The sequence below is a fragment of the Eptatretus burgeri genome, chromosome 4 (genome assembly GCF_056783735.1).
Source record: "Eptatretus burgeri isolate ZD-2024b chromosome 4, Ebu_testis_v1, whole genome shotgun sequence".
Taxonomy (NCBI): Eukaryota; Metazoa; Chordata; class Myxini; order Myxiniformes; family Myxinidae; genus Eptatretus; species Eptatretus burgeri.
This window is the reverse complement of record NC_140964.1, coordinates 82,509,322-82,535,916: the sequence shown is the minus strand read 5'-3', so window position 1 is coordinate 82,535,916 and position 26,595 is coordinate 82,509,322. Positions and strand designations below refer to the sequence as shown.

General features: G+C 43.8%; 2 protein-coding genes across 7 annotated transcripts in view; both read left to right on the top strand.

The window, feature by feature from the left end:
- LOC147028535 (tRNA N(3)-cytidine methyltransferase METTL2-like) overlaps positions 1–7,366 on the top strand; it is a 120,613-nt gene extending 113,247 nt beyond the window's left edge. For 2 of the 3 annotated variants that reach the window (XM_085879027.1, XM_085879025.1), the window contains 3 exons: positions 570–676; positions 3,178–3,243; positions 3,409–4,874. In XM_085879027.1, the coding sequence (XP_085735153.1) occupies positions 570–676; positions 3,178–3,243; positions 3,409–3,641 (406 nt within the window). In that variant the 3' untranslated portion in view covers positions 3,642–4,874. Of the gene's footprint in view, positions 1–569; positions 677–3,177; positions 3,244–3,408; positions 4,875–7,192 lie in introns of those variants that run through there. The other variant, XM_085879028.1, reaches the window with a different exon arrangement.
- A 191-nt stretch (positions 7,367–7,557) lies between these two features.
- LOC147028534 (T-box transcription factor TBX6-like) lies at positions 7,558–26,049 on the top strand. Of its 4 annotated transcripts, XM_085879021.1 has the most exons (9): positions 7,584–7,681; positions 8,792–8,902; positions 22,660–22,852; positions 23,246–23,519; positions 23,673–23,819; positions 24,152–24,222; positions 24,433–24,494; positions 24,944–25,115; positions 25,228–26,049. In XM_085879021.1, exons 2-9 carry the CDS (start codon positions 8,869–8,871, stop codon positions 25,526–25,528), a joined length of 1,254 nt encoding a protein of 417 aa, XP_085735147.1. In that variant the 5' UTR covers positions 7,584–7,681; positions 8,792–8,868; the 3' UTR covers positions 25,529–26,049. The 4 variants fall into 4 exon arrangements, with proteins under 4 accessions (XP_085735146.1, XP_085735147.1, XP_085735145.1 ...); XM_085879020.1 differs by lacking the exon at positions 8,792–8,902 and having other exon boundaries at positions 7,558–7,681; XM_085879019.1 differs by lacking the exons at positions 7,584–7,681; positions 8,792–8,902 and adding an exon at positions 16,267–21,788.
- Positions 26,050–26,595: the final 546 nt, after the last annotated feature.

Genomic DNA, 26,595 nt, shown 5'->3' with positions numbered 1-26,595 from the left:
GGGCGTCCAGTCTACCAGTCTTAGTTTATGGACGTTAAAGATTCCACGGTGTCCTTCATGAAGAGTAGGCAAGCTATCGTGGCACCATGAACAAATTTTAAATTCCTCTTCTTGCTTACAGGAGTCATCATGCTTAAATTCTCAGCGGCATAGCAGCACACCCCCAACAAACTATGCTACCCATAAACATATTCTGCATATGAAAGAAAAAGCAGTTTCAGTGTGCTGACTCTGAGCACCACATATTCGCTAAATGAGGATGTTGAAGTATCTCCCATTGTAGATGAATGACCTAACCATGACGAGGTTTAATTTGTCAATTTTGATAGTTATATGTGGTTTTGTCAGAAAGGATACTTCCAGCTTTCACTGTTTTGTCCAATACGGTTTCTGAATAAATGTTGTATAATGCAAGGAGATACAGTATTATGAAATTACTGCACCGGCGATGTACAAATCGATCGAGAATAGTTTGTCCATTTTCACAAACAGGTTAAGTGCCGCATGATGCTCATCCCACAGGAGGATGACTGTTTATTGATGTTTGTTTTGTTTTTTTGCCATACTAGAGTCTTGGCGGCTGTGAAACGCCTCACCCGGCTGCTCAGACCAGGTGGCTTGTTGCTGTTTCGTGACTATGGTCGCTATGACATGGCGCAGCTCCGCTTCAAGAAGGGTGAGTTTTAATTATTTATGGTTGTGTGGATGCAATGACGAGTCGGAGGTCTTTGATCATATTTGTTCCTCTTTTCTTCATTTTTTTTTGTTTGTCTCTGCTCATCATTTTGTGCAGAATTTATTTGTCTCAAAGACCAAATCATGTTTAGAGGAGCCAGAGCCACATCATTTGAATTTGGAATCAGAATACCAAATGACCTGCCAAATATTTTGCATTAAACTAGATATCCCTCCCCACTCCCACTCAGGGCCGGATTTAGGGAAGGACCAATGGTACATTTGTCCAGGGCCCAAACTCCAGGGGGCCCACAAAAAAAAACATACAATACATTTATTTATTTATTAAGCTCGTATTATTACTTGCAAAATCGAAGATTTTCCAAGTATATTAGTCGATTTTGTTATTCTGTCTGTCTGTTTATCACCTGCAGGTCACAATTTTAAACTGATCTTCACAAAACTTCACCACATGGTAAACTTTGTCATAAGGAAGAAGCCTATTGTTTTTGAGGTCAAAAGGTCAATATAGGCCAAAGGTCAACCAAGGTGGTATTTATAAATTCCTAAATTTTCCTCCGATTGACTTGAAATTTGAAGAGGATTTTTATTTCAAGTCACTGAATTCAACTCGCCAATTATTTTTGAGGTCAACTTCGACCAAAAGGTCAACTTAGGCCCAAGGTCAACAACTAAGGTGGTATTTCTAAAATCCTCAATTTTCATCTGATTGACTTGAAATGTGAAGAGGATCTGCATATTAGGAAACTGAATTCAACCACCAATTATTTTTGAAGTCCACATTCGCCAAACATAGACTGAATTTCTAAAATTGTCAATTTTCATCCGATTGACTTGAAATTTGAAGAGGAGTTGCATATTTGGTCATTGAATTCAACCGGCTGTTATTCTTGAGGTCAAATTTGTGTTATGGATTTTGCAAGTATCGTGCTCTGCACGACGTCTTCTTGTATATTCCCTTGTTGACTCAAAGGGACCAGAGCGAAGGAAGTGGTATATGGGATCACATCTGCTATGTAAGGTGGGCAATTCGACTTTCCCCATCCAGTTTTTGATTAATTTGTGTTAATGTTCCGTCAAAATGACTTTATCAATTTGATATCACTTTATTAGGCTCTAACTGATACATAATTACCTCCACCCACCGAAAATGGACGGAGGTTATGTTTTCACCCCTGTCTGTTTGTTGGTGAACAAAATATCTCAAAAAGTTTGTGGATGGATTCAGCCAAATTTTGTTGGAGAGCTTGGGTATACGACAAGGACGAAATGATTAGATTTTGGTGAAGATCCGAATCTGGATCCAGATCCGAGAATTTTTAACGTGATTTTTGACCATTGAATGATCAGGCTAAAACAATATATTGCACGATATCTCAAAAAGTGGACGGGTTGGGACGAAACCTGGTAGGCAGGTTGGGTATGTAACAAGGAAGAATTGGTTCGATTTTGGTGAAGACCCGAATCCGGATACAGATCTGAGAATTTTTCAAGTGATTTTTCATAATTGAATGATGGCACTAAAACGATATATAGCATGATATCTGAAAAAGTTGTGGATTGATTCGGACAAAACTTGGTGGGCAGGTTAGGTATCTAAGAAGGAAGAATGATTCGATTTTGGTGAAGATCCAAATCCGGAACCGAGAACCTGGGCCTGAACACACCCTTCTAGGAAGAGGAGAGCAGGGTTGATCGAAGAGAGGGTTGGGGATTGTGAGGTTTGAGCTCTCCAGGTAGGGAAATGGGGTTTGGTTGGACCACACACGTCCTCAAGAGGCAAATGAGACCATTCTGGCCTTTGTTCATCATCGACTTGTCTTGTACGCATGTTTGTGTCATGAAATTTTCATAATACTGTACAGACTATCTTGTACGCCTGGTGATGGCTTAATGGTTAGGGTTGTGGGCTTGGGATCCTCGGGTCCTGAGTTCAGATCCCACTCGGCTGTTGAATTAATCCCAGGTGGGGTTGACTCTGTCTGTCATCCTTCTGAGGTTGGCAAAATGAGTGCCAGCTTGCCGGTATCCTGTGTCGGAGTGGCGACCCATCCAGGATTGTGTCCAATAGTCAAGGAGACTGCTTCGGCAGCACCAACACTCTGCACAGAGTATGGTCCCATTGGATGGACTATCTTGTGAAAAAAAACATTTTCCTGTCAATAAAAAGCATTTTGATGGGGGGGGGGAGTGGGGGACAGGGAGGAGGTGGCTTGTTTGTAACTCCCATCTGAGATTGCTGGGATTTCAGGTTGGAATCCATTGCTTGCTAATTTTCATCCCCTGTCTCTCCTTGATGTTATTGTTCTCCCATCTGAGGCTTGGATGACTGTATTTTTTTTAATTCTCTTTTTGTGGAGGATTTTGTTTAACATGCTTTTGTCTGCAAACAGGAAATGAATGAGGAATTTGTTTTTAATTTTGTAACTTGCATTGCTTTCACACACATGCGAGTTTCGAGCTGGCCGTCTGTGTTTGCAGGCCGTTGCATTGCGGATAATTTTTATGCACGTGGGGATGGTACACGAGTGTACTTTTTCTTACCAGGTATGAATGGACTTCCTTGCACGGTGTTTATTTTGTGGACATAACATATGACTTTTCACCTCTTGACAGTAATGTTCCCGGTTGCTCAATTGTGATCCTTTTTGTTGTAATGGCCATTTTCACGATGCTCTGCCATTCTCCTCGCATTCCATTTTGGTGGAGCAGATGAAGCGGCCAACATGTTTTCCCAGGCTGGCCTAGTCCAAGAGCAGCACCTGGTTGACCGCAGGCTGCAGGTTAACCGTAGACGTCAAGTTACCATGTACCGGGTTTGGATTCAGAGCAAGTTCCGCAAGCCTCTGTGTCCTCCACATTCCTCCGACCAGCATGGACTACATGTAAACAAATCCATCTCAAACTCTGATGGCGGCACTTGTACAGAGTCTGTGAATAGATGACCCCAACCTGTGCCATGCAGATGTGACACTTCAAGCATCACATTGCACGAGAGACCAAATCACTTTTTCAAAGTTGAGTGTAAAAAGATAATTGAATATCAATGAATCGGGTTTATGTGATATTTTAATTTTATTGTTGTGGGGTTGGAACTCAGGAAGGGTGGAGGGCTAGGATTGAGGATGGCACATTGTGGGAAAAAACAAGTTCAAAAGAGCAAATTATGTACATCTTGGGATGTTAGTGGAGAGGGGATAGCGAGTTAGGGTATTATATCCTCAATACCGTTGCATGCACCTGTTAATATTGAACAAGTTGTTAATCTGCTGTACCGGGAGAGATGAACAATTGGACTGACCTTTTAACATCCATCTGAGAGATGGCACACACATTGATGAATCACCCTGCCTGTGTTTATAGCTGGGTTGGGATTCAAACTCAGGCTAGATAGCTACCAAAGCGATTGACTTTCAAGCCAGTCCTGTCATTTAATTCTGGAAGTTTTGAAACTTTTTTATGCGAAATTATCTTCCTTTCAAAGTTCAAGTCACTCCAAATTTTTATTTTTTTTAATATAACAGTCCTTGTCAGCACATACTCAATTTGACATGGTTCGTTCAAGTTCCTATGCCAAGTAAGACGAAGATGTCAGATTGCTCTGCCAGCCACAGCTGAGTTGGAGTGGCGGGGGGGGGGGGGGTGAGGTCGAAGGGTGATCCAGTTTACGCTACTCCTGAGCACAGGTATTAATTTGTGATTGCATTTTTGGAGGGCAGAATCAAATCTTCAGGATCCCTTTGCATCCCAATTTCAGCTTTGTGGTTTTGGGATCCCAGGCCCCCAGCCATATTTTGTCATCAGTTACCAGACAAGGAGTGAAGTTGGTTGGATCCGTGTTGAACATTTGGAGAAGCTCACGACGTCATGCCAGCCGTTAGTGCTGAGACTTTGGGGAACCTATCCTGCTGAGAAACGAAGTACAGTGACATTTTAAGAGTTGGCCCTTTGTCGGAGCAAAAAAGATGGAAGGTTAATGCTCAAACATCAGTCACACCTTGATTTCCCTCCCACGCTGTTAAACATATTCATCAACTTTTATTGATAAAATCCATTGTTTGTTTTCTTTCCGAGATTGACAAAAGCCTTCACAGAGACGAGTGTTACATGCATCTTGCTGACATCTTGGATGTGTCCATGTGTTTATGGATGATGATTAAAAACATTGCATTCAGTAATTCAGAGTTCTGTGGATATTTCGGTGACCTTACCATAGTTGATCCTCCATAACTGCTTCAACCTTGGCAACAGTTTGTGAGTGAATCACATCTGCCAGCAGTCCGAACATTGGGTATTATGAGAGGACTTGCATCCACACTTGGTTACAATCTCCCCATTTAGCTCCTGTAGACTATGATTACATCCAAGTGTCACCTCTTAATTGTTCGAGCCAAGAATCCATGTGCCACACCAGCAATTGCTGCCACATTCTCAACCAACAGGGGATGCCTGTCACCATCAACCCAGTTTTAGCATCCATTGTCATATATAGTTCATGTGGTTTCTTAATTGTAGCTGGGAAAGGAAGATATTGTTGTGGGCCGGGGGTCGGTGGCGAGAACGACTACTCGGTGGGGAAAGCTTGCGTCGTCTCCCACCAAACTCCCCGGAATTGTAGGCCGTCGCTCGGATAACTCCGCGAGCCGGCGGGTCGTCTAACCGACCGTGGACACCAATATCTCAACCGCGTAGCGTAGGGTCTATTTGTCTATAATCAATTTACCTAATTAACTACACCATTTCGACTACCGGGGAAACCACGCCCTCGGCACGTCTTGCTCGAACCGGGTCACTCTACCGACTGCGGTAGAGTTCCAACTACCGACTACCAACTCCGGTTCAGGTGCAGCCGAGCGGAAACTACCAAAGCCGTGCCAGCTGAAATGAACATATTATCGGGGATAAAACCCCACCTTAACTCAGATCCGAACCATGCTGGACCAATTCAAGAAAGAACGGAAACGAACTGGAAACATTTCTAACAATTTTTATTTACAGTAAATGAAGACACAAAGCAAGACTTAACGCGAATATGCAAGAAGGAATATTTACAATTAGCAAAAACACTTATTCAGATCTACTTACAAGACGGGCCCGCACGCACACACACACACACACACACACACACACACACACACACACACACACACACACACACACACACACACTGAAAAGAAACCCAGAGTCTTTATTGGACCCTTGCAGCCGTGGAGAGAGACAAGCTGGGAGTCAGAGCTCGGTGGTGTACCTGACCATCGGAGGAAGGGTGTGCTCCGTGATGCGGCACCTGACAAAGGTTATTGGTCCGGTCCCCAGTCACACGTAGGGACTCGTGATTCGTGGCGGAGCTTGGGTGGTGAACAATCGGGGTCCACGGAGGGAGGTCAGGGTCGCTCTGTCCTTCCTCAAGACTCCTCGTAGCAGCCACCGTGAAACTCCAGAACCCCGTACAGCCACCGTGAAACAAAACTGACTGCTCACAGCCACCGTGAAAGCAAACTCGACCCGTTACAGCCACTGTGAAAGCAAACTCGACCGGACCCCTTTTTTTACAGAATCTCAGAGATTTTCTTGGCCTCTCTCCATGGGGAGGGGCCCTTGGTGAAAACGCACCTCGCTGTCCGCCTCTGATTGGACAGGGTCCTCCGGCCCACCTTTCCGGGCGGGGTCTCGGCCCCTGCCAGGAGACCCCAGTTACTCCTCCACGTGGCTTCGCTCTCGACGAGTAACAGTGTCAGCGCCGCGAAGGTCATCGTACAAGAGTTACAACATTCGTGGGAGCCGAGAACTGGAACCGCGAGACCCCCTCTCGGCAAGTCAAGGTACGAGCAGCCAGCGGATGGTGATGGAGCATGATGGGCCGATACGGTCATGCAGATGGGATGGTTTATTAGGTGTAATAACCTAACTAAAATAAATCACAACACACGCCTTTGATTCTCCCACTAGACAAAAGGAAGGGGATCTCACTACACACATACTTAACGACATAACTGACTTTTGGGACATCCGTATGTTGAATGCAAATGGTTTCCAGATCCGTAACAATATTAAAGGTACAGTGCACTTCTGCTTTAATTGCAGTCTGAACGACAACCGCTTACTGCCAAATGCAGTGGCAGCTTCTACCTGCAAAGTGAGTCAGCCTCAAGGCTTGAGAAGCTTTTTTGACAATATCAGCCCAAGGCAATTTTATCAGAGGGGAGTGTGGTGGTAGGAGGAACAACAAGGAGTTGGGGGGGGGGGTAAGAGTAAAAGGTGAAGCTGGTGGGGAAATAGAAATAACAGCAGAAAGTAAGAGGGGCAGCTATTGGGGGTGGCAAGAGCAAGAGTGGGTAAGCAAATTAATGACCTGATATAAATATAAACTACAATTCCAGACATTTCCAAATAAATCAGTACCGTGGTCTACCAGTCACTCTTCTGGGGAAACTCACAAAATCTCTGGTTATTGCTCACCTCCACTCAGTTGTTCCTCTTTTTTTTTCACCTGCAGAATCAATTTCCTCAATCTGTTCAACCTCATTCTTCCCTTTCTGGACTTCAAGATGGCTGTTCACCACCTTATCAGGTTGGGGAGGTAGGAGGGTGATCCAGTTTTCTAAGCCATAGTCACAAGTGGTGGTCTGTGCAATCCCTTGCTCACGATACCCATGCCCGCCTCTTCCTTTCCAGGTTATTGTGTTCTTCACTCTCCCTCTTCCTTTTTTTTTGTTCCATTTCTCTTTCATCCCTGTTTTTTCCCTCTTCCTGTGTTTGGGCTTGTATCTAGCTTGTTTATCCCTTGTGCAACCCCCCCCCTCCCTTGCTCTCATTCTTCCCTTCACCCATTCTTCATCCAAGTGTTCCTCGACATTATTGATGCTGTTCCACTGTGTTCTACAGCTGATCTGTTCTGTTCTAGCTCTTTCACGAGCCTCACCTTTGCATACAGAAAAGACGAAACCTCAATATCCCCAGCAGATGGCTCTACTAACAAGGCAAGGTTGTAATTCGGATTTTTTTTTTGGTCATATCACTGTCTAGGAATTTACCAGCTAGTCGTGTGGTTTATATTTCATTTCTTGGAAAGTAGCGAATATTGCAACAGAACAAACTAGAGAGTTATAGAACACGTTACCCCGTGCAAGTGTTAAAGTATATACTTCAATTTTAAATAAAATAATGATTTTAAAAATTGTTTAAAATTACAGAAGTTTAGCGCTGTTGAAGCAGTCTTATACATCACCCTTATACACCACCCTTTTTAACATGTTCAAGTACTGCTAAACTGAAGGGTTTTGGAAGTGACAAGAAGGTGATTTGTGTTCTACAGTGTTCAAGTATATAATTCAATTTTAATAAAAGAGATTGTAAAAGTCATACAAATATATTAATTCTGGAATTTACCACCGTTGATGCAGTGGCTATTACACCGCCCTATCTAACATGTCACATTAGTTCTTAGTACCTGTTGTTTGTGTCCTTTATGACGTCCTTAAAAACAATAAATTTACTGTTTGGAATGATTTTCAATTTTGTTTGATTAACACAGGCAGACAGACTAAAAATATTACCTCACTCCTCTCTGCACATGCATGATCTGGACAAATTCAGAGATAAAGTAATGTTAAATGACAGGTTTGTTTTCCGATTCTTATTCAAAATATAACATTTGATTTTAATAAGTTATTCCTTGATCATAAACTGATGTTTGTGGGCAGATGAATAGATGGATATAAACCAACTTCTTTACCTTGCTTTTCGCTTTGCGTGCGTGGGATAACTCATGATAACGGTATCTTTATAGGAATGAAGAAGCTCAAACAAAACTTTCAAAACATTAAAGTTAGTCGGTCACCTTTCCATTTATCGGGATAACTCCCGTCCACGTGTGTTATTATTGATTACACTGTGGGAATGTTTTGGGATGAGATATACCATAGTCTTCCGAAGCAGTTTCTTGGCACGGGTTAGGCTGGGTGGTTTGCCATTGCCTTCCAAATAGTAAGTCGGTGCAGCAATTTATAATTTGTTTGGTGTGCCGGCGATAGTTCACCTACTCTTAATGAAGGACACCGTGGAATCTTTAACATCCACCGATTAATGCCGGCAGATGGGACATCCGGTTTACCGTCCATCTGAGGGACAAGCACACACATTGATTCCTTGCCCTGCCTGTGAAACACCAGGATGAGAGTTTATCGCTGGGTTGAGATTCAGGCAGGTGAGATGGCTCGGAGGTGGGTGTGCATACCTCTATGATATCCTACCAGCCCGATTAATGTTTTTGGCATGTGGTTTGTCATATTCATATATTTGACAGTTTAATTATTTTAAAATAGAATATAGATTTTAAAGTAGAATCTTTTTGTCTCCCAAATGGCAAACTTTACGATGGCATTCATATCAGCTTGGGAATTTACCAGATGGATGGATCTTGATGTCATTTGGGGAACTTGTACACCATTGTGCAAGAGACAACCTGCTTAATGTCATCCTTGCGATTGCCGTGTTTCATGCGATAGCACCCCCTCCTGGCACACCAGTCAAATGACAGCTTTGTTTGGACTTCTCATTCAATCAGAACAGCTTTATTGGGATATAGGGTTAAAATGTCTAAATTTACAATTTGCAATCAAGAGAACAAGCAAAAAATAGGAGCACTGGACCTTCAGCTTATCTGGGCCCTGGCCTAATGTTGTAACCTAAATTTGATAGCATTCTGACTGGTGGGTCTGGAGATGAAGATTTTTGAAGGAATTTACTGTCTGCCATTTTGACCTACTTTGTCACATGACTGGAATTAACTTTGCAATCCCCGTTACCAGTCAGGAGCAGAACCTTGCCAAATTTCAGCCGGATTGGCCCAGCTGTTTGACCGGAGAAGTCGAAATAGGAGAGGAATACAGACAGTGCAAGATAACGATACCTTATCTGGAATTCCAATTCCAGATAAGCTAACAAAAAGAGCCCATACCTCTGCCAGGCTGAACACTTTACATTATATTTCTCATTGATGGGCCAGATCTGGATCTGGACCTCAACCAACATCTAATTGGCTTTTTCTTGTCACACACCCAACTCATCCACCAAGTTTAATCCGAATCCATCCACAACGTTTTTTAAGATATCGTGCTATATATCATGTTTGCCTCTAATTCTCAATGGTGAAGAATAATTTAAAAGATTCTCGGATCTGAATCTTAACCAAAATCTAATCAATTCATCCTTGTCGCATACCCAACCTGTCCACCAAGTTTCGGCCTAATTAATCCACAACTTTTTGGGATATCATGCTCAAAGACAAGAGTGAATACACAACCTCCATCCATCTTTGGTGGCAGAGATAATAAATTTAAAAAACTTATTGAAATTCCTCGATAACTGTGGGTAAACGGTTTTGAATGATCCTTTGATAAAATAACGATTGTATGTCACTTACTGACAATTCACTCACTGTGAATCCATTCACAGTTGCCCTTCAGAGCCGAAGACAGCCGTTCATGTGACTTGTGATCAACCTGTGAATAGTGTGGGAGCTGCTCAACCAGCCGACAACCATGGTCACTGAGAGAGCAAGCCGTGTAATCTAGTGTCAAACCATCCCCAAGAAGGCCACTTGCTATCGTGGATTGGTCATTTGTTCAGGGTGCCAGTGTGACTCACCGACTCTTCGTAAAAAAAACCACCGTGGGATGTTTACCTTCCCAAACGACCTTGTGCTTGCAGACGGGTCCTTCAGCTTGACGTCCTTTCCGTTGGACCGCACACATTGATGCCTCACACTTCATGCAAAACACCAGAATTGATGGTTTAGAGTCAGGTCAGGATTCAAACCCAGGCGAGACAGCTCAAGGGTGGGTGTGCATACCTGTAGTTAACGATTATATTCATTATTTTTTTTAAACTTTAGATCAAATAATTTTCTTCAGCTGTTATCTTTTCAGAGTGATAACTACTTAGCGCATCAAATAGCTCCTTTTGTACATATCCGAGCACCAAACCATAAATCAACGCCTCTGTTGACCTTCCCAGATGAGTCCGAAGACCCATACAAACTGATCACCCATGTGTGCTTGTGAGAAGTGTAAAAATCTTCACCAGGACAGGCCTCGGCCCCTAATTGCCACCACTTGGCCGTAGAAATCCCAGTGATTTCACACGTCTTTCCCAGGCTGTTAACCTTATGGGAAAAAGTCTCAAGAATGACCAATGTTGTTGGGGTTAGTACAAACTCTGGGGCACTTGAATGAATATGCATATTTAAAGGGCATGTTTCGAGATTCGAATGAATTACACACGTTTTATGAAGTTATATGTAGTTTTGCGGTAGCTTTGTATGTTTTACTTCAAAATATTCAGAATATTGTCATCCTGAACTTTTGAACTCTATCTGTACAAAATCATATTGAAAAAGAACCAGTGATGTGAAAAGAGAAATGGATCAAAAAATTCATTAACACTATATGAAACGAGAAAATTGTGCTAAATATAGACCATTGCTATAGGAGACCATGTAATGGTTGTACCAACTTTGAGACCGTAACAGTCTGTTCGACAACTTGACTCCAGTCCATGACAGCAGAGATGAAAAAAAGAACAAACTAGACGGGCACTCGGGAGAGCGCATACCTCCGCCACGTAATGCCTGATCCACGAGAACATATCGGGCCCAATACATTTTTGAAATATCATGCTATATGTCGATCAGTTTTGGCCCTATCTCTCAATGGTGAAGAATCACTTTCAAAATTCAATAATTATCGTATACAGATCCGGATTCAGATCTTCACCAAAATTGAATCACTTCTTCCTTGTCACACACTCAACATGTCCACCAAGTTTCGTCCAAATCCGTCCACAACTTTTTAAGATGTCATGCTCTATATCATTTTTAGCCCCATCTTTCAATGGTGAAGAATCACTGAAAAAATTAGATTTCGATGACTATCCAGATCCGACAACTCGAATCAGTTCGTCCTTGTCACACACCGAACCTGCCCACAAAATTTCATCCGGATCCGTACACAACTTTTTGAGATATGCTGCACACAGAAAGACAAACGAACAGATGGAGAGGGGTGAAATCATAACCTCCTTCACCTTCGGTGGCGGAGGTAACGGGAACGGCACTCGGTAGAGTGCGTAGCTCCACCTGGCTGAACAGTTTACATTTTGTATCTCATTCATAGGTAAAGTGGTTAAGGTTATCCACCGTAAATTATCACAGAGTACTGATGAAGAGTAAAGGCCGAAACGTCAGCACGTTGTGATCTTTTATGGCAGATAATAATCATTTAACTTGGACCATTTGATTCTCGTGATACTGGAGATCCTTGTCGGGGCTGAACACAGACCCACTGTGTTTTTAAACGATCACAGACGAGTTTAAACGATCAGGGACGAGTAAATGACCATGTTTGGTGGATCAGGTGAGAAGGTCCACTGAAGATCTTTATATTCCTCTTCTGTGAAAGACCAGGGAACGTTTTAAAGGTCCCATGACACTCAAAAGTTTCTGGTTATTTATATATTAACTTGACCTTCCCAGTGAAGAAATCACCCATGTTTCTTTTTTTAAATCAACAATGGGATAATTAGACCAATATTTCGAACATTTGTAGTGCTTTTCACAACTTGCTATGCCCCATCCCTCAAAAAAGTTGAGTTCAGCGAACCGCAGGTCACTTGACCGTTGACGTCATCTCCAGAACGCTACTCGCTCAGAGTTGATTGATTAGACGTCGCGCACCGTATAAAGTACGTACATATGCATTGTGCACATTTGTTTGCTATCTCACTGATCGTCTTAATTCCTGTGATTGTTTCGCGGATGTTTCCTTGCACACAGAGACAAGAAATTCTGCTTCTGAGCCGTGTATGCACAACAATCACGAGGCAATTATTTATCCCTTTACTACCTTGTCGTAGTCGTGTACAAATCCAATACATGTATGCACAATAACGGGCTATACCATGTCTACAAAATATAAAATGTGACTGTTGAACCTTTCTATTGAAAAAGAAACTTACAGGGACATACAAGTAAAATACTAAAGATTAATATTGCATCATTTCAAGGCGCAAGGAGATAATTTTAAAATCAAACAATGTGAAAAATCTGCACCCACACTTTGCAGCTTATTGAATTGTTAGTTGAAACCAGCCTGCTGGGATAGGTACGATTCCACATACATGCAAGCCAGGTATGGCTGCACTCGACATACATGGGTTTATTCTATAGTGAAGGTACTGCTTCCATTGGCTTGCTATTCATTAACATTTAGCCAAAATGCTGTTATAAATGAACAGGGAAAAATATGTTGGCACAACTATGAAAGACAAATTTATCTGTCCTATTACATGGCCTCATATCCTCGGGACTCTTACGCATTGACTTATACATTGTGTGCATGCTAATACAAGTTACTTGTCAACTCTAGAGTCGAGACGAGTCCGATAAATCCGTCGTCCGTCCGACTAGTCTGATAAATCTGACGTGCTGTGGCTTTCTTTTGTTATTCTCTTTTCTTCATTGTTTTCTACTGGTGCTACATGATGACAGTAGGAATAAAATAAATAACAAGAAGGTATATACAGAATTGAGCTACGACATGGAAAACAGCATCCTGGTTGCCATGGCAACCACTTTAGATGCCGAACGTATGTTAGGACACACCGTCTCCATAGTCTGTACCTATGTACCAAATATGAAACATGAAAGTTGAAAACTTTGGGAGTTAGAGTGCGGACAGGAACGGACGGACGGACGACCGGTATCACATAATACGCCCCGATATATATATATATATATATATATATATATATATATATATATATATATATATATATATATATATATATATATATATATATATATATATATGTATGTATATCAGGCGTATAAAAATGCAAAAGAACGTCATATTTATCGGACTACTCTTGACAATTGTGTCACAAGGTGTGTTCTGCACACAAGTTTTCATTGTATTCGGACAGCGAGATTGCTCCGTTTTATGCGTGGAGAGATACGGCCGATGACATGGGCTGGCCTTGCGATACATTCGCCATGGAGCAACATGTCCGCTGCGCTGTGCTGGTCACGTCACCTCACTAAAATATTTCTGATGTCGAGCAGTATGCAAGTAGAATTTACATTATTGAAGTACGAATAGGATTTAGTCTAACCAGTTGTTATTGCCAAGTCTTCCTTCGATGTCCTCCCGATCATCATGAACGCCGGGAATTTTATCGCCAGTTTCCTCTGCTTGTCCTGCTTCGGGCTCGAACTGGTAAGGCCGTATTTCATTTCCAGCTGCTTGAACTTCACCTCCCGCGACTACGTTATCCGACAATTCTCCATCTGATTCAGACCAAAATCCTTCATTTCTCTCACACTCACTGTCGCTACCAGACAAATCAAAGTCCATGTCATCCATTATTCAAAACCAAATGTTTATTTTTTTTAAAGCAGAAATGAAGGAAGCGTTTGAGTCGACCAATCAAATGTGGAAACACACAGGAATCCAATACAATCACGTAGACCACCCACCCGAGTAATTTGCATGCAGCCTTTGTTGTTCTGGAGATGATGTCATGTGGGTTACGCGTCGTTCAGTAGATTTTAGCAGAATTTTTAGGGGCGTTCCCTAAGAGGTTTGTTTTTTTTAATGTAACATTTTACAAAATGAGTATTTTGAAAAAACATTGTCAGATCAGAAATCACGATGAAAAACTCCTATAGGAAATACAAGGTGTGTTCAAAAAGTATCCAACCTTAATTTTTCGTGCCTAAACAAATGAAGCTCGGGAGGCGTGGTTTGGTGCACGTATGTAGGCGATCCTAATCCGTATGCGTGAATATTTTCCCGCCTGCAGAAGCTGTCAGTCGCCGACAGACCGCCGATGAGTGAGGAAGTGGAAGTGAGCGCCGTCGGATTTTCGTTTTTGACAAAATGATGGAAAAACTTGAACAACGCTACTGCATCAAATTTTGTGTAAAACTTGGCGATTCCCAAGTGGAAACGATCCGCAAGATTCAACAGGCCTTCGGGAACGAAGCAATGGGCACCACACAGATAAAAGAGTGGTACAACCGCTTCAAAGATGGTCGCACATCAGTGGAAAGTGAAGCACGTTCTGGTAGGCCCTCAACATCCCGAAATGAGATCGTCATTGACCAAGTGAGGACCCTGCTGATGCAGGATCGTCGAATCACGATCAGAGAACTTGCAGACGAGGCGGGCGTCAGCATTGGATCCGTTCATTCCATTGTGACTGAGGATTTGGGTTTAAGGAGAATCTCAGCGAAGTTCGTGCCAAAGCTGCTAACCATCGAGCAGAAGCAACTCCGTTTGGAGATCGCACAGGACATGCTGGAGACTGTGAACAGCGATCCCAACTTCTTCAACACAGTGATCACTGGCGATGAGACCACAGTGATCCGTCATTTTGTCAAAAACGAAAATCCGACGACGCTCACTTACACTTCCTCTCTCATCGGCGGTCTGTCGGCGACTGACAGCTTCTGCAGGCGGGAAAATATTCACGCATATGGATTCGGATCGCCTACATACGTGCACCAAACCACGCCTCCCTAGCTTCATTTGTTTACACACGAAAAATTAAGGCTGGATACTTTTTGAACACACCTCGTATACACGAGGTGTGTTCAAAAAGTATCCGACCTTTGTTCATAAAAAAATACTCGTATCCAGATACAACAAACTTACACTAATCTCCTTCAAAGTAGTCCCCTTGGGCTGCCACACACTTCTCCCAACGGTTCTGCCACTGTTGGAAGTAGCGCTGGAACGCCTCTTTTGGGATGGCGTGCAGCTGGTCCATCGCATTCCGCATGATGTCTTCTCCGGACTGGAATCTGTTCCCTTTCAGGGGCATTTTCAGCTTGGGGAAAAGCCAGAAGTCACACGGAGCCATGTTGGGAGAGTAGGGAGCCTGACGAAGCACAGGTGTGTTGTGTTTGGCCAGGAAACTCTGTTTCAAATGTGAAGAATGGGTGGGTGCGTTATCGTGATGGAGCTGCCAATTGACCGCTGCCCACAGGTCCGGCCGTTTGCGTCGCACAGCGACACAAAGGCGACGCAGTACCTCTTGGTCGTACTCTTTGGTGATGGTTGTGCCGTGTGGTGCGTACTCGTGATGAACCACGCCACTGGAGTCAAAGAAGACGGTCATCATGACTTTGACAGTAATTCCTTGCTTTTTTTTGGCCTCGGGGATGTTGGATGCTTCCATTGTGATGAATGGAACTTGGTTTCTGAGTCATGCCCATAAACCCAGGTCTCATCGCCAGTGATCACTGTGTTGAAGAAGTTGGGATCGCTGTTCAGTCTCCAGCATGTCCTGTGTGATCTCCAAACGGAGTTGCTTCTGCTCGATCATTAGCAGCTTTGGCATGAACTTCGCTGAGATTCTCCTTCAGCCCAAATCCTCAGTCACAATGGAATGAACGGACCCAATGCTGACGCCCGCCTCGTCTGCAAGTTCTCTGATCGTGATTCGACGATCCTGCATCAGCAGGATCCTCACTTGGTCCATGACGATCTCATTCCGTGATGTTGAGGGCCTACCAGAACGTGCTTCACTTTCCACTGATGTGCGACCATCTTTGAAGCGGTTGTACCACTCTTTTATCTGTGTGGTGCCCATTGCTTCGTTCCCGAAGGCCTGTTGAATCTTGCGGATCGTTTCCACTTGGGAATCGCCAAGCTTTACACAAAATTTGACGCAGTAGCGTTGTTCAAGTTTTTCCGTGATATTGTCAAAAACGAAAATCCGACGGCTCTCACTTACACTTCCTCACTCATCGGCGGTCTGTCGACGACTGACAGCTTCTGCAGGCGGGAAAATATTCACGCATACGAATTAGGATCGCCTACATACGTGCACCAAACCACGCCCCCCTAGCTTCATTTGTTTACGCACGAAAAATTAAGGTTGGATACTTTTTGAACACACCTCGTATATGCAATTTCAGTACTTTTGTGCGTCATGGGACCTTTAAACAAGGTTTTCCATTTCCAAAGTAATTATAGGGTCCAAAACTGCAAAATGTCGTTCATGGTGAATGGCAGGCAGGGCTTTGTGTCACATGACGGTTAGATATTAAGCTGACTGTTTTGATGCACTTTGGGTGTGAAAGATCTCACTGTGTGTTGGAACCATGTCCGACTTCCAAACTGCTGACCTGATCTCCTGTCAAGGCGAATGGGGAATGAGTCCAGGAAGTTGCTCAGATATCTACTGATCATGATGATATATTTTGGCAAGGAGGGAGGAGGAGGCGGAGTAGGAGATGGAGGAGGAGGAGAAGGAGGCTAAAAACACGTTGTGATAGATAAACTTATTCTGGTTGATTTGTGGGTTAGTGTGGGTCGGGGCTGTACCCGGTGTGATGGAGATCATTATCATGAATCCACAATTCATACCTTCTGAACTATAATCTTGAGAAGTTACACTGGGTGGATTGGTTATGCTCGGTGGTTTGGTTATCCTGAGTGATTTGGTTGTGCTGAGTGGTTTGATTATGCGAGGTGGTTTGGTTGTGCTGAGTGGTTTGGACATGCTGAGTGGTTTGGTTATGCTGAGTGATTTGGATGTGCTGGGTGGTCTGGTTATGCTCGGTGGTTTGGTAATGCTCGGTGGTTTGGTTATGCTGAGTTGTTTGGTAATGCTGAGTGGTTTGGTTGTGCTGAGTGGTTTGATTATGTGAGGTGGTGTGGTTATGCCAGGCAGTTTGGATAGGTTGAGTGGTTTGGTTATGCTCGGTGGTTTGGTTATACTCGGTGGTTTGGTTATGCTTCGTGGTTTGGTTATGCTGAGTTTCGTAATGCTGAGTGGTTTGGTTATGCTGAGTTGTTTCGTAATGCTGAGTGGTTTGGTTGTGCTGAGTGGTTTGGTTATGCTGAGTGGTTTGGTTATGCTGAGTGGTTTCATTATGCTGAGTGGTTTGGATATCCTGAGTGGTTTGGTTATGCTCGGTGGTTTGGTTATGCTCGGTGGTTTGGTTGTGCTGAGTGGTTTGGACATGCTGAGTGGTTTGGTTATGCTGAGTGATTTGGATGTGCTGGGTGGTCTGGTTATGCTGAGTGGTTTGCATTTGTCTTCCCAGCAGTTAGTCAGGCCAGAAACTTGTAATCGGTTCAAGGTGCCGGTGATCACTCGTCTACTCTTCACAAAAGACACCGTGGGATCTTTAACATCCACCAACCTGTTCAGTGCTGGCAGACTAGCCCTCCGGCTTCACGTCCCTCCAATGGACGACGCACACATTGATGTCTCGCCCTGCATGTAAAACACCAGGATGAGAGTTTATAGTCACTCGATATTTCAACCCAGCCTCGACAGCATGCTGTGCATACCTCTTGGGCTCCAGGTCATCCTGACGGCCCCTCACACTTATTCTCCATACTTGTGCAGTACTGTAAATGAAAATGTATTTTTTAAGTTTGACTCATTGATTAGCATGAGGATTTTTTGTCTCGTTACAATGATTTTTGTTTTTCTTGAAATTTTTCAAGAATATTTTTTTCCATGGACGGCAACAAATAAAACTAGAAGGGCACTCTGTGAAGCACATACCTCTTCCACGTAATGCCTGATCCACAAGAACATATCGGGCCTTATACATTTTTGAAATATCATGCTGTGCAGTGCTATATCGTTTTTAGCCTGATTTCTCAATGGTGAAGAATCGCTTAAAAATTCTCGTCATCGGATCCGGATCCGGATCTTCACCACAATCAAATAAATTTGTCGTGGTCACACACCCAATCTGTCCACGAAGTTTCATCCAAATCTGTCCACAACTTTTGGAGATATTTTAATCACAAAAAAAACAAAAAAGCAGACAGACAGACAGAGAAGTGTGAAAACATCACCTCCTTCACCTTTGGTGGTGGAGGTAATTATGAAACTAAGTTGAAAACTTGAAAAAGAAGTTGTAAATACAGTAAATTTAAAAACAAAAAATTAAATCAAGTCAATTAAAAACTTAGAGAAGGACTTTGTCATTCCTATTAGTGTTTGAATTATAAAGTTCTTAATTTGTCCTCCAATACTCACTAGTCCCATTCATCCTGGAGGTTTCTCTGACGTGGACATCTGGACAACGACCATGGACATACTATACAGGGTGTTTCAAAATGATTGATACAACTTTGACTTCCTGCCATTTCTTTGTTTTTTTCACCTATACCATTTCCCTTTCCAGGGTTTGGTGGTGTTATCGTGGTATTTGTTTCCTGGGATTTCGAGCTCCGTAGTTCAACTATGCCATTGACAGTGAAGCAGAAGACAAAGGTGGTGGCTCTGTGGTACGAGACAATCATATATGGACACCCGCCAGAGGTTCTGCCGGGAATATGACCTCAGAACACATGATGGATCCACAAATTGTGCCATTCAACATATTGTGAAACATTTTGAGCATAAGGGCAACAGTGGCAGGCGAGCATCAGTAACCAAGAGCCAAGCCAACATCGACGCCGTGTGGGATTCTGCAGTGAATAGTCCCAAGAAGTCCCACCACCATACTCCCAGGAGCTAGGCATCAAACCAACATCAGTCTGGTGTATCCTCACTAAGGAACTGAAGCTTTTCCCATACATCATCTCTATTAGGCATAAACTGAGTCAAGATAACATGAGGAGACTTGATATGTGAAATTGGCTCAGTGACAGGATGGAGCAGTACCCAAGCTGGATCAACCTGATCTGGTTCAGTGATGAAGCCCATTTCCACTTGAAAGGTGCCATCAACAATGACAACATTTTCTGGGGGGCAGAAACAACCTGAGATCACTGAGAGGTACCTCAAAGGGCCTAAGGTCACATGCTTCTGCACCTTCAATGCCAGAGGGGGAACGCTAGGGCCTTACTGGTTTGAAAATGACAACAGCAGGATAGTGACGATCAATGGTGAGCGCTACCGGGCTGTGCTCCAGAAGTTCCATCATGATCTAGCCCAAAATGTCACCCCAAACCAGCTCAGCACGACCTGGTTTATGCAGGATTGTGTACCCCCACATACAACTGGTGACACCATCACTTTCCTGCGGAAGCTCTTCAGAAACCGCCTCGTTGCCCTGGGTACCGCTAATGACTGGGCAGCCCATAGCCTAGACTTGAACCCTCTGGACTACTGGTTCTGGGGGGCTGTTAAGGGCTCTGTTGGACAGAACTTTGGACTCAGGATCAATGCCTGTCTGAACCAAGGTGGAGCACACATCGAGAACGTCAATTACAAGGATTTTGCGTAAATGCCAATTTCAGACCTTGGGCTCTCACAAAATCTCGCAGTGACTTACTGCAAATAGCAATCAGTGGTAGAGAATACCATGTCATAATCTTTCAAGAAATGTTTGGTTCACGTTCCTGAGGTTTCTGTTTCCTTGAAAACAAACATTTAAAGTTGCATCACTCTTTTTGAAACACCCTGTATTCAACAAGGCAATGCACAATGAGGAAAGGGTATTTTGAGGGCAGTTCTGCACAAATATTCCGTTGAACTTGGACCCACAATAAATGTGCTATTATATATATATACCTGTAACACTCAAAATGGTCTTCCATTGAAAGAGATCGTGGCAAATCTCCAATTTCACCCCTGATTCGACCATCAAAATGCTTTTTGGATTCTCTTGGATGGAAGAAACGTAGGGTTCTTCTAAATCCTGGCTCCATGATTGATAAAGACCATATTATTTGGAAGGCTTTGTATTAATTGCATATTCTTGATTCAATTTGACAATATCGATGTATATTCGAATCCCGAGCTGCCATTGATGAAGTTCATGTGGATTAAATGCAACTTCATTGTCTAAAGACGACCGATTACCATTGAAATTGTTGTTTCTTGCACCGCACTGTGACTATCTACGGATGGAGGAGATGCTGGGGGTTCCGGGTGGGAAAAGGTGGTGGGTAGAGGGGTGGGCACCAGGCGGTAATTTTGCAAAGCGTCGGCTGGCGGTGCAAAGCGTTTGACACAGAGGTGTGAACAGGAGACGGACTCACCATCTGCCTTTAGGGCAGCAATTTGAGACATTTCGCCAATGCCCCCCTCCTAATTATTTTCAACCAAGCACCACTCTACACACCCAATGTAGCGGCTTCAGAGATATATGACGTGAAACAAAATACAGTAATTCAAATCCACTGTGGTCCTGCGTGATAAGGAAACCTGCTAATCCGAGATGGGTTAGCTTACTTGGTATGACCTTTGCGTTCGGCTGTTTGATGTTCCCATCTGAGCGCTCGTCCAGTTGGCCCTTGTCAATGTTGAGATCCCAGGTTAATATCACGTCGACTCTTGATTTCTCCACTACCTCCAATGTTATTGTCCTGCATATGATTATAATGGGCAAAGTGAGAGAGAGAGACAGAGACAGTGACAGACACAGCAACCTAACCTTCGGTAATGGGTGAAATAAAAAGGAACACTTGAGGTTTACCCTGAAATAGGTCTTCATCACTTCAAAACAATGATGCAACTAAAACAAAATGGCTTCACACTGAGTGTGAGAAAACTGGTTGCGATGTAACCCAACAGCCTCCACACTTTCCAACACGGGTCACCGTCCTAATGCAGCAAATGGTCACCTTATGGTGCTGGTGGGAAGCGGTTATATAGCTGTGGGAAAAGTTTTCATTTGGACATGGAAGGTGGCAAGTCCTTAATGTAACCAAAGGGGGATGCTCCAGCGGAATAGGTGGGGGTCCAGCAGAACTACGAGACTGGGAAGTGATGAGTGAGACGGTAAGCTGTGGTGGGTTCCGAGGGAGGTAAAAAAAGGAGAGGGTGGGCCAGGCGGGTCCTTGGAGGGAATTCTCTCATTTGCAAAATTAAGCGACATTTCAAAGGGCCTGCCTTGGGTATATAAATGTCTAACACAGACTCGTGCAGGCCAGAATACCCTGACAGCTCACTCAGCCTGTCCTGTCTGAGCGAGAGACAGAGTAGAGTCATGTTCTCCTCGTGTGACTACCTGGGCCGCAGTCCATGTGCACTCGCACCTCCTGCAGCACTCACGACGTCCCACGCTGCCATGTACCCTCAAACCATCAACGAAGCAACACAGTACGGTGGTGAGTTCAGTGGTCCTTTTATTATCATTACCTGCATTGTGAGTGCTTGAGAGCTTTTGTGACCTTTTAGCAACATTACTTGATAATGGAAGTCCAATTGAGGAATTACAGTCGAGGGAGGTAAGCCACATATTCTGACCAAAACTTACGGTATCAAATACAAATGTTTGAAACTTCCAGCCAAACGTACGAGAAAATGTGTGTTCCATAATTGTCGGGTATGTGATACCAACTGAGTCCAATTCCCACAAGGCCAACTCCTTGTGGAAAGGTTATGAGACATTTTTAGGGCACAGCTCAACAAAGAGGTTTCTGGAAATAACATTCTAGATTTTCAAAAGTAGGCTGGCTAATGGTCTTTTCAATTGGTCCAATCATGTCTTGTCTGAAGCTGTGCAACTTAATCAGATCAATTGTAATCATGATTTTGATAAAGTAGGAGCTGGTGGGATGGCCTCGAGGTATGCACACTCGACTCTCAGCTGTCTAGCCAGGGTTTGACTCGACTCTAAGCTGTCTCGCCTGGGTTTCATTCAGGTTTGATTCCCGACCCAGCTATAAACTGTCATCCTGGTGTTTCACAGGCAGGTCGAATCATCACTGTATGTGCCGTCCCTCAGATGGACGTTAAACTGGGTGCCCTGTGTGCCGGCGTTAGTTTGTGCACGTTAAAGATCCCACGGTGTCCTTTGCGAATAGCAGACAACCTATCGCCGGAACCCTGAACAAATTACAAATCCCTGCCCTAACTTCCTGTGTTGGAGTGGTGATCCGTTCAGGATTGGATATCCCTATAGCCAAGAAACTGCTTCTGCAGATAAAGTTCATGAATTTAATTATGACTGCTGGATTTTTATGCCTCCTCCTGCAGAATGGCGTCTAACACGTCGTCCTCAGTTCGACTGCCCCTTCCCACTCTATGCCCAACCACCACCTGCCTCCCTGCCAACTAACGCCACTGAGAAACTACATGCGAACGACATCAGATTGACCCTCCAGAATGCGGCACTATGGAAAGACTTCCACGGCATCGGAACCGAAATGATCATCACAAAGTCTGGCAGGTGAGTGATGGATCATGGTCACTTGTGGATGAAACATGGTTTTAGGCAATAATAATAATGTGTGGGAAGTACTATAGCTCCAGTTATTCCTCCTTTCCAGTTGTCAGTCTGCCACCCTAGTTGCCACTTAATGACCTTGCCATGAGAGAGGTTTTGGTTCTGTCCAGAGAGTGAAACTGTGACGTCACAAGCCATTATTCAAACGTCATCACAATTGTGTGGGCACCATCCTCTCAAGTTAATTAATAAACTTTAATTTGCGGACCATTCACTAGTATATCTATGTGAAAGGATTTGGGTTGTGATGGAGAAAAGTACATTGGTAGTTGATGATAAAGCATAAAACATTAAGCCTATCTCTCCATCTCTCTCCTCCTTTCTTTCCCTCTTTAGGCGTATGTTTCCTCAGTGCCGACTGGCCGCCAAGGGTCTTGATCCAGCGGCCTCCTACATCTTCTTACTGGAGCTCATCCCTGCGGACGGCTCAAAGTACAAGTGGCATGCAGAGGTCGGTTCATGGGAGGTGATCGGCCCTGCCGAGCCAGCCTTGCCTAGCCGAACATACATCCACCCGGACTCACCAGCGAGTGGCGCGCACTGGATGAGAGCACCAATCTCTTTCCTCAAAGTCAAGGTCACAAACAACATGACGGATCAGCATGGCTATGTGAGTTTTCTCCTTTCCCCGGCTCTTTATCATTTTGGTTCCTCGTTTGGGTTCAGCTCTCTCCTTCCTGTTCGACGTCCTTCCCTGTGATTGGTTCATGTCCTGAATTGAAAAACAATTTCAAAGAACTTTACATCCGTTTTTTTTTTTCAGATCATTCTGCATTCCATGCATAAGTACCAGCCACGGATCCACGTTATCCCAGGCGGTGACAGCCACATGCTGTCCTCACCTGCCGCCTCCACCTTCTTATTCCCGGAGACCGAGTTCATCGCTGTCACAGCCTATCAGAATAGCAAGGTAAGAACATTGGTCTCATCTTGTACCTCTGCTCGATCCCTAAGTGAACATCTTTGTTGACTATACTACATGAGTAATGTAAAGATTAAAAACAGGATGAAATTTTCACATTGGCAGATAAATTTTCTGCACGTTAATATTTATTAAGGGGTCATCTATTTATTTGGATGCATATGAGGTTTACATTGAGATTATTAAGTTTAATAAAAATAAGGCTTCTAATCCCCCATAAATATATTGTCCCGAATGATAAATCAAGACGGTTAGACCAAGTCTGTCCTTCGCCACCAGCCTATCATTTAATGCTTCCCTTTGGACGGACGGCTTTGCAGATTGCATCACTGAAGATTGACCACAACCCTTACGCCAAAGGTTTTCGGAAGGATGGACGTAACCATAAGAGGTATGTATGTCATAGCAGGGTTGAGGGACAAGATAGAGGTGAGGGTTAAGAGAAAGGCTTGGGGAGGGTTAAGAAATGAGCTTGGAGATGGTAAGAGTTGAGCTTGGGGTGGGTTAGAGGTGGGTTTGGGGAGGCTGATTCAATCGCAACATGAAACCATATCAGATCACTTACCATCAGTTTGTAATCATGTTTTCCCTCCCTTTCCAGGTTATGTTCAAAGCAAGAGCGAAAGAAACAAAAAATGAATGAAGAAAATAGTGATGAAAAAGGTAAGAACTTTCACCTCCTCGAGTTGTATATTATGCTCTCATTGTAATGTGATTTCACCTTTAGAGGCGAGGTATATGTATCATGCACAAAAATATGGTGTAAGGCCCGCTCCATCCCCTTGGACCAAAATTATTTCCTTTCCCATTCTTTTGGCACTCTCCCAACCTTCTTGCTCTCTCCTTCCTCTTCCCTTCTCTTCCTCCTCTGTGTACCGAATCGTGTGACAGCACGTGGTGCAAACTTGTGACAGTGGTAAAAATGCATTGTAATAAACTTACATGTGCACTGAGAGGGTTAATAAAATCATGGCCCCTCAGCACTAACTTTCTGCCATCTTGATTTCAATGTACGGCAACCATCCTTGCAATAAATCCATTTCCTCCATTTGTCGACACACAATCTCGATTCTTGGCATTAATTTACTTTCAACTCGTCTCGTCTCCCTCAGGATCCACAAAGCGGCAATGCTCATCACCGGCAGCGCAGCCGCACAGCACAGATCCATCTTTGGGGTCCATCTGCCCAGAATCCTTTCCTGAACTCGAAGGGAATTGGGTGACGATGAGCATGCCGGAACCGTGCCAATTATACGGAACCGATGCTAACACCACACCGACAAGGTAGGCCTCGGACGTCAGACTTGTCAAATATTTTTTAAGCGTCGAGGCCTGATTTTGGAGTGGCCCAGCCAGATACTGGAACTAATTCGATTGTATCTTCCCGAACTCACAGTTCCACCGACATCACGGATTTGAGTCCCTCCTCGGAGTCCCCCGACTCTACTCTTGGCCCGGTCTCCACTTCTGTCAGTGCAGCAGCAGACACGACATTTTCAATGGGGTGGCCAACTGGAGGCTGGCCCCAACAACAGTCTGGAATTGAGTCTTACTGTGGCTCCCCCTTTAGCACATCAGTTCCATTTTTACATCCTTACAATGCTTTCTACGATCGGCGGTTGTACCAGCCTTACCACCAACAACCATCACCATTTACCTATGACTGTGAATACCAGTGGCCAAGCTGGCAATACTAAATCCTCATCATGTAATAACCGTCACGAATATTGGACAGGTTGCGATGGGTAGTCATTGGACAACAGACGTGAATGAGGGAAATTATTCTTTGAATTTGGGGTCATATATTTATTACCTATGCAAATATAGTGGCAATTTTTTTGACCCGACCTCTCTCCCTCCATATGTCCCAAATATGGCTCTTCCCTTCCCTCCACTCACTCCACTTCCGAAGCTTTTTTCCTCGTCTCTGCACTCCTCGCACACTCCACTTTACCTTCATTCTCTCCTCCTCTCATCTTCCCTATTCATCAATTGCTCGTTTTTTTTTCTCAACGAACCACCAACCACAACCCCTGTTGATATATCGATGACTCCAATGTGGTTATTGAAATGTTTACATTGGGTAGTTTATCTACCTCCATGAATACTGTATTTATATGTAATTTATTTTAGAGATTTTTGGTGAAAAAAAAGGCTGTAAATGCGTTTTTGCTTTGTCTACGAGAATGTGCAATTTATTTTTTAATTAAAGATGAAAGATGCTGATCTGCTTTTGTTGAAGTCTCATGTCTAATGTACTTGGTCTTCAACTTGCCTGATCGGGAATGGGAGATGGAAATTTGTAAAGTACACAAAGTATCAGTCTCGGTGGTGTAATGGTTGGAGCGTCCGCTCTGAGTCTGGGAGGTTGACGGTTCGAACCCTGTCCGAGTCATACCAGAGACTCGAAACGTGGTATGTGCTCACTTCGTCTTTCAGGAAGAATAGGTGAGTTGTTGCCAGCACGCTGAACAAATTCCTGCAGAACATAAAGGGGAGGGGTTGGATTAACTGCACAACAATTCTCCCTTACAATGATACAAGCCGGCAGACAGATGCTGCAGATGAGGGAAGAAACTGTGTCCATGTAGATGTGAATACCCAACAGACCAGGCTGAAAAAGCCAAAATTCCAAATGTCTATTGCTCGAGCATTGGATTGGCCACAGTCTCAATTTCTGTTTGTCTCACTTGGCTGTGCCTGGATGGGTTTGAGGGTAGAGGAGTAGCGGCTGAAACCCGAATCCTATCCACGATCCTCCTGA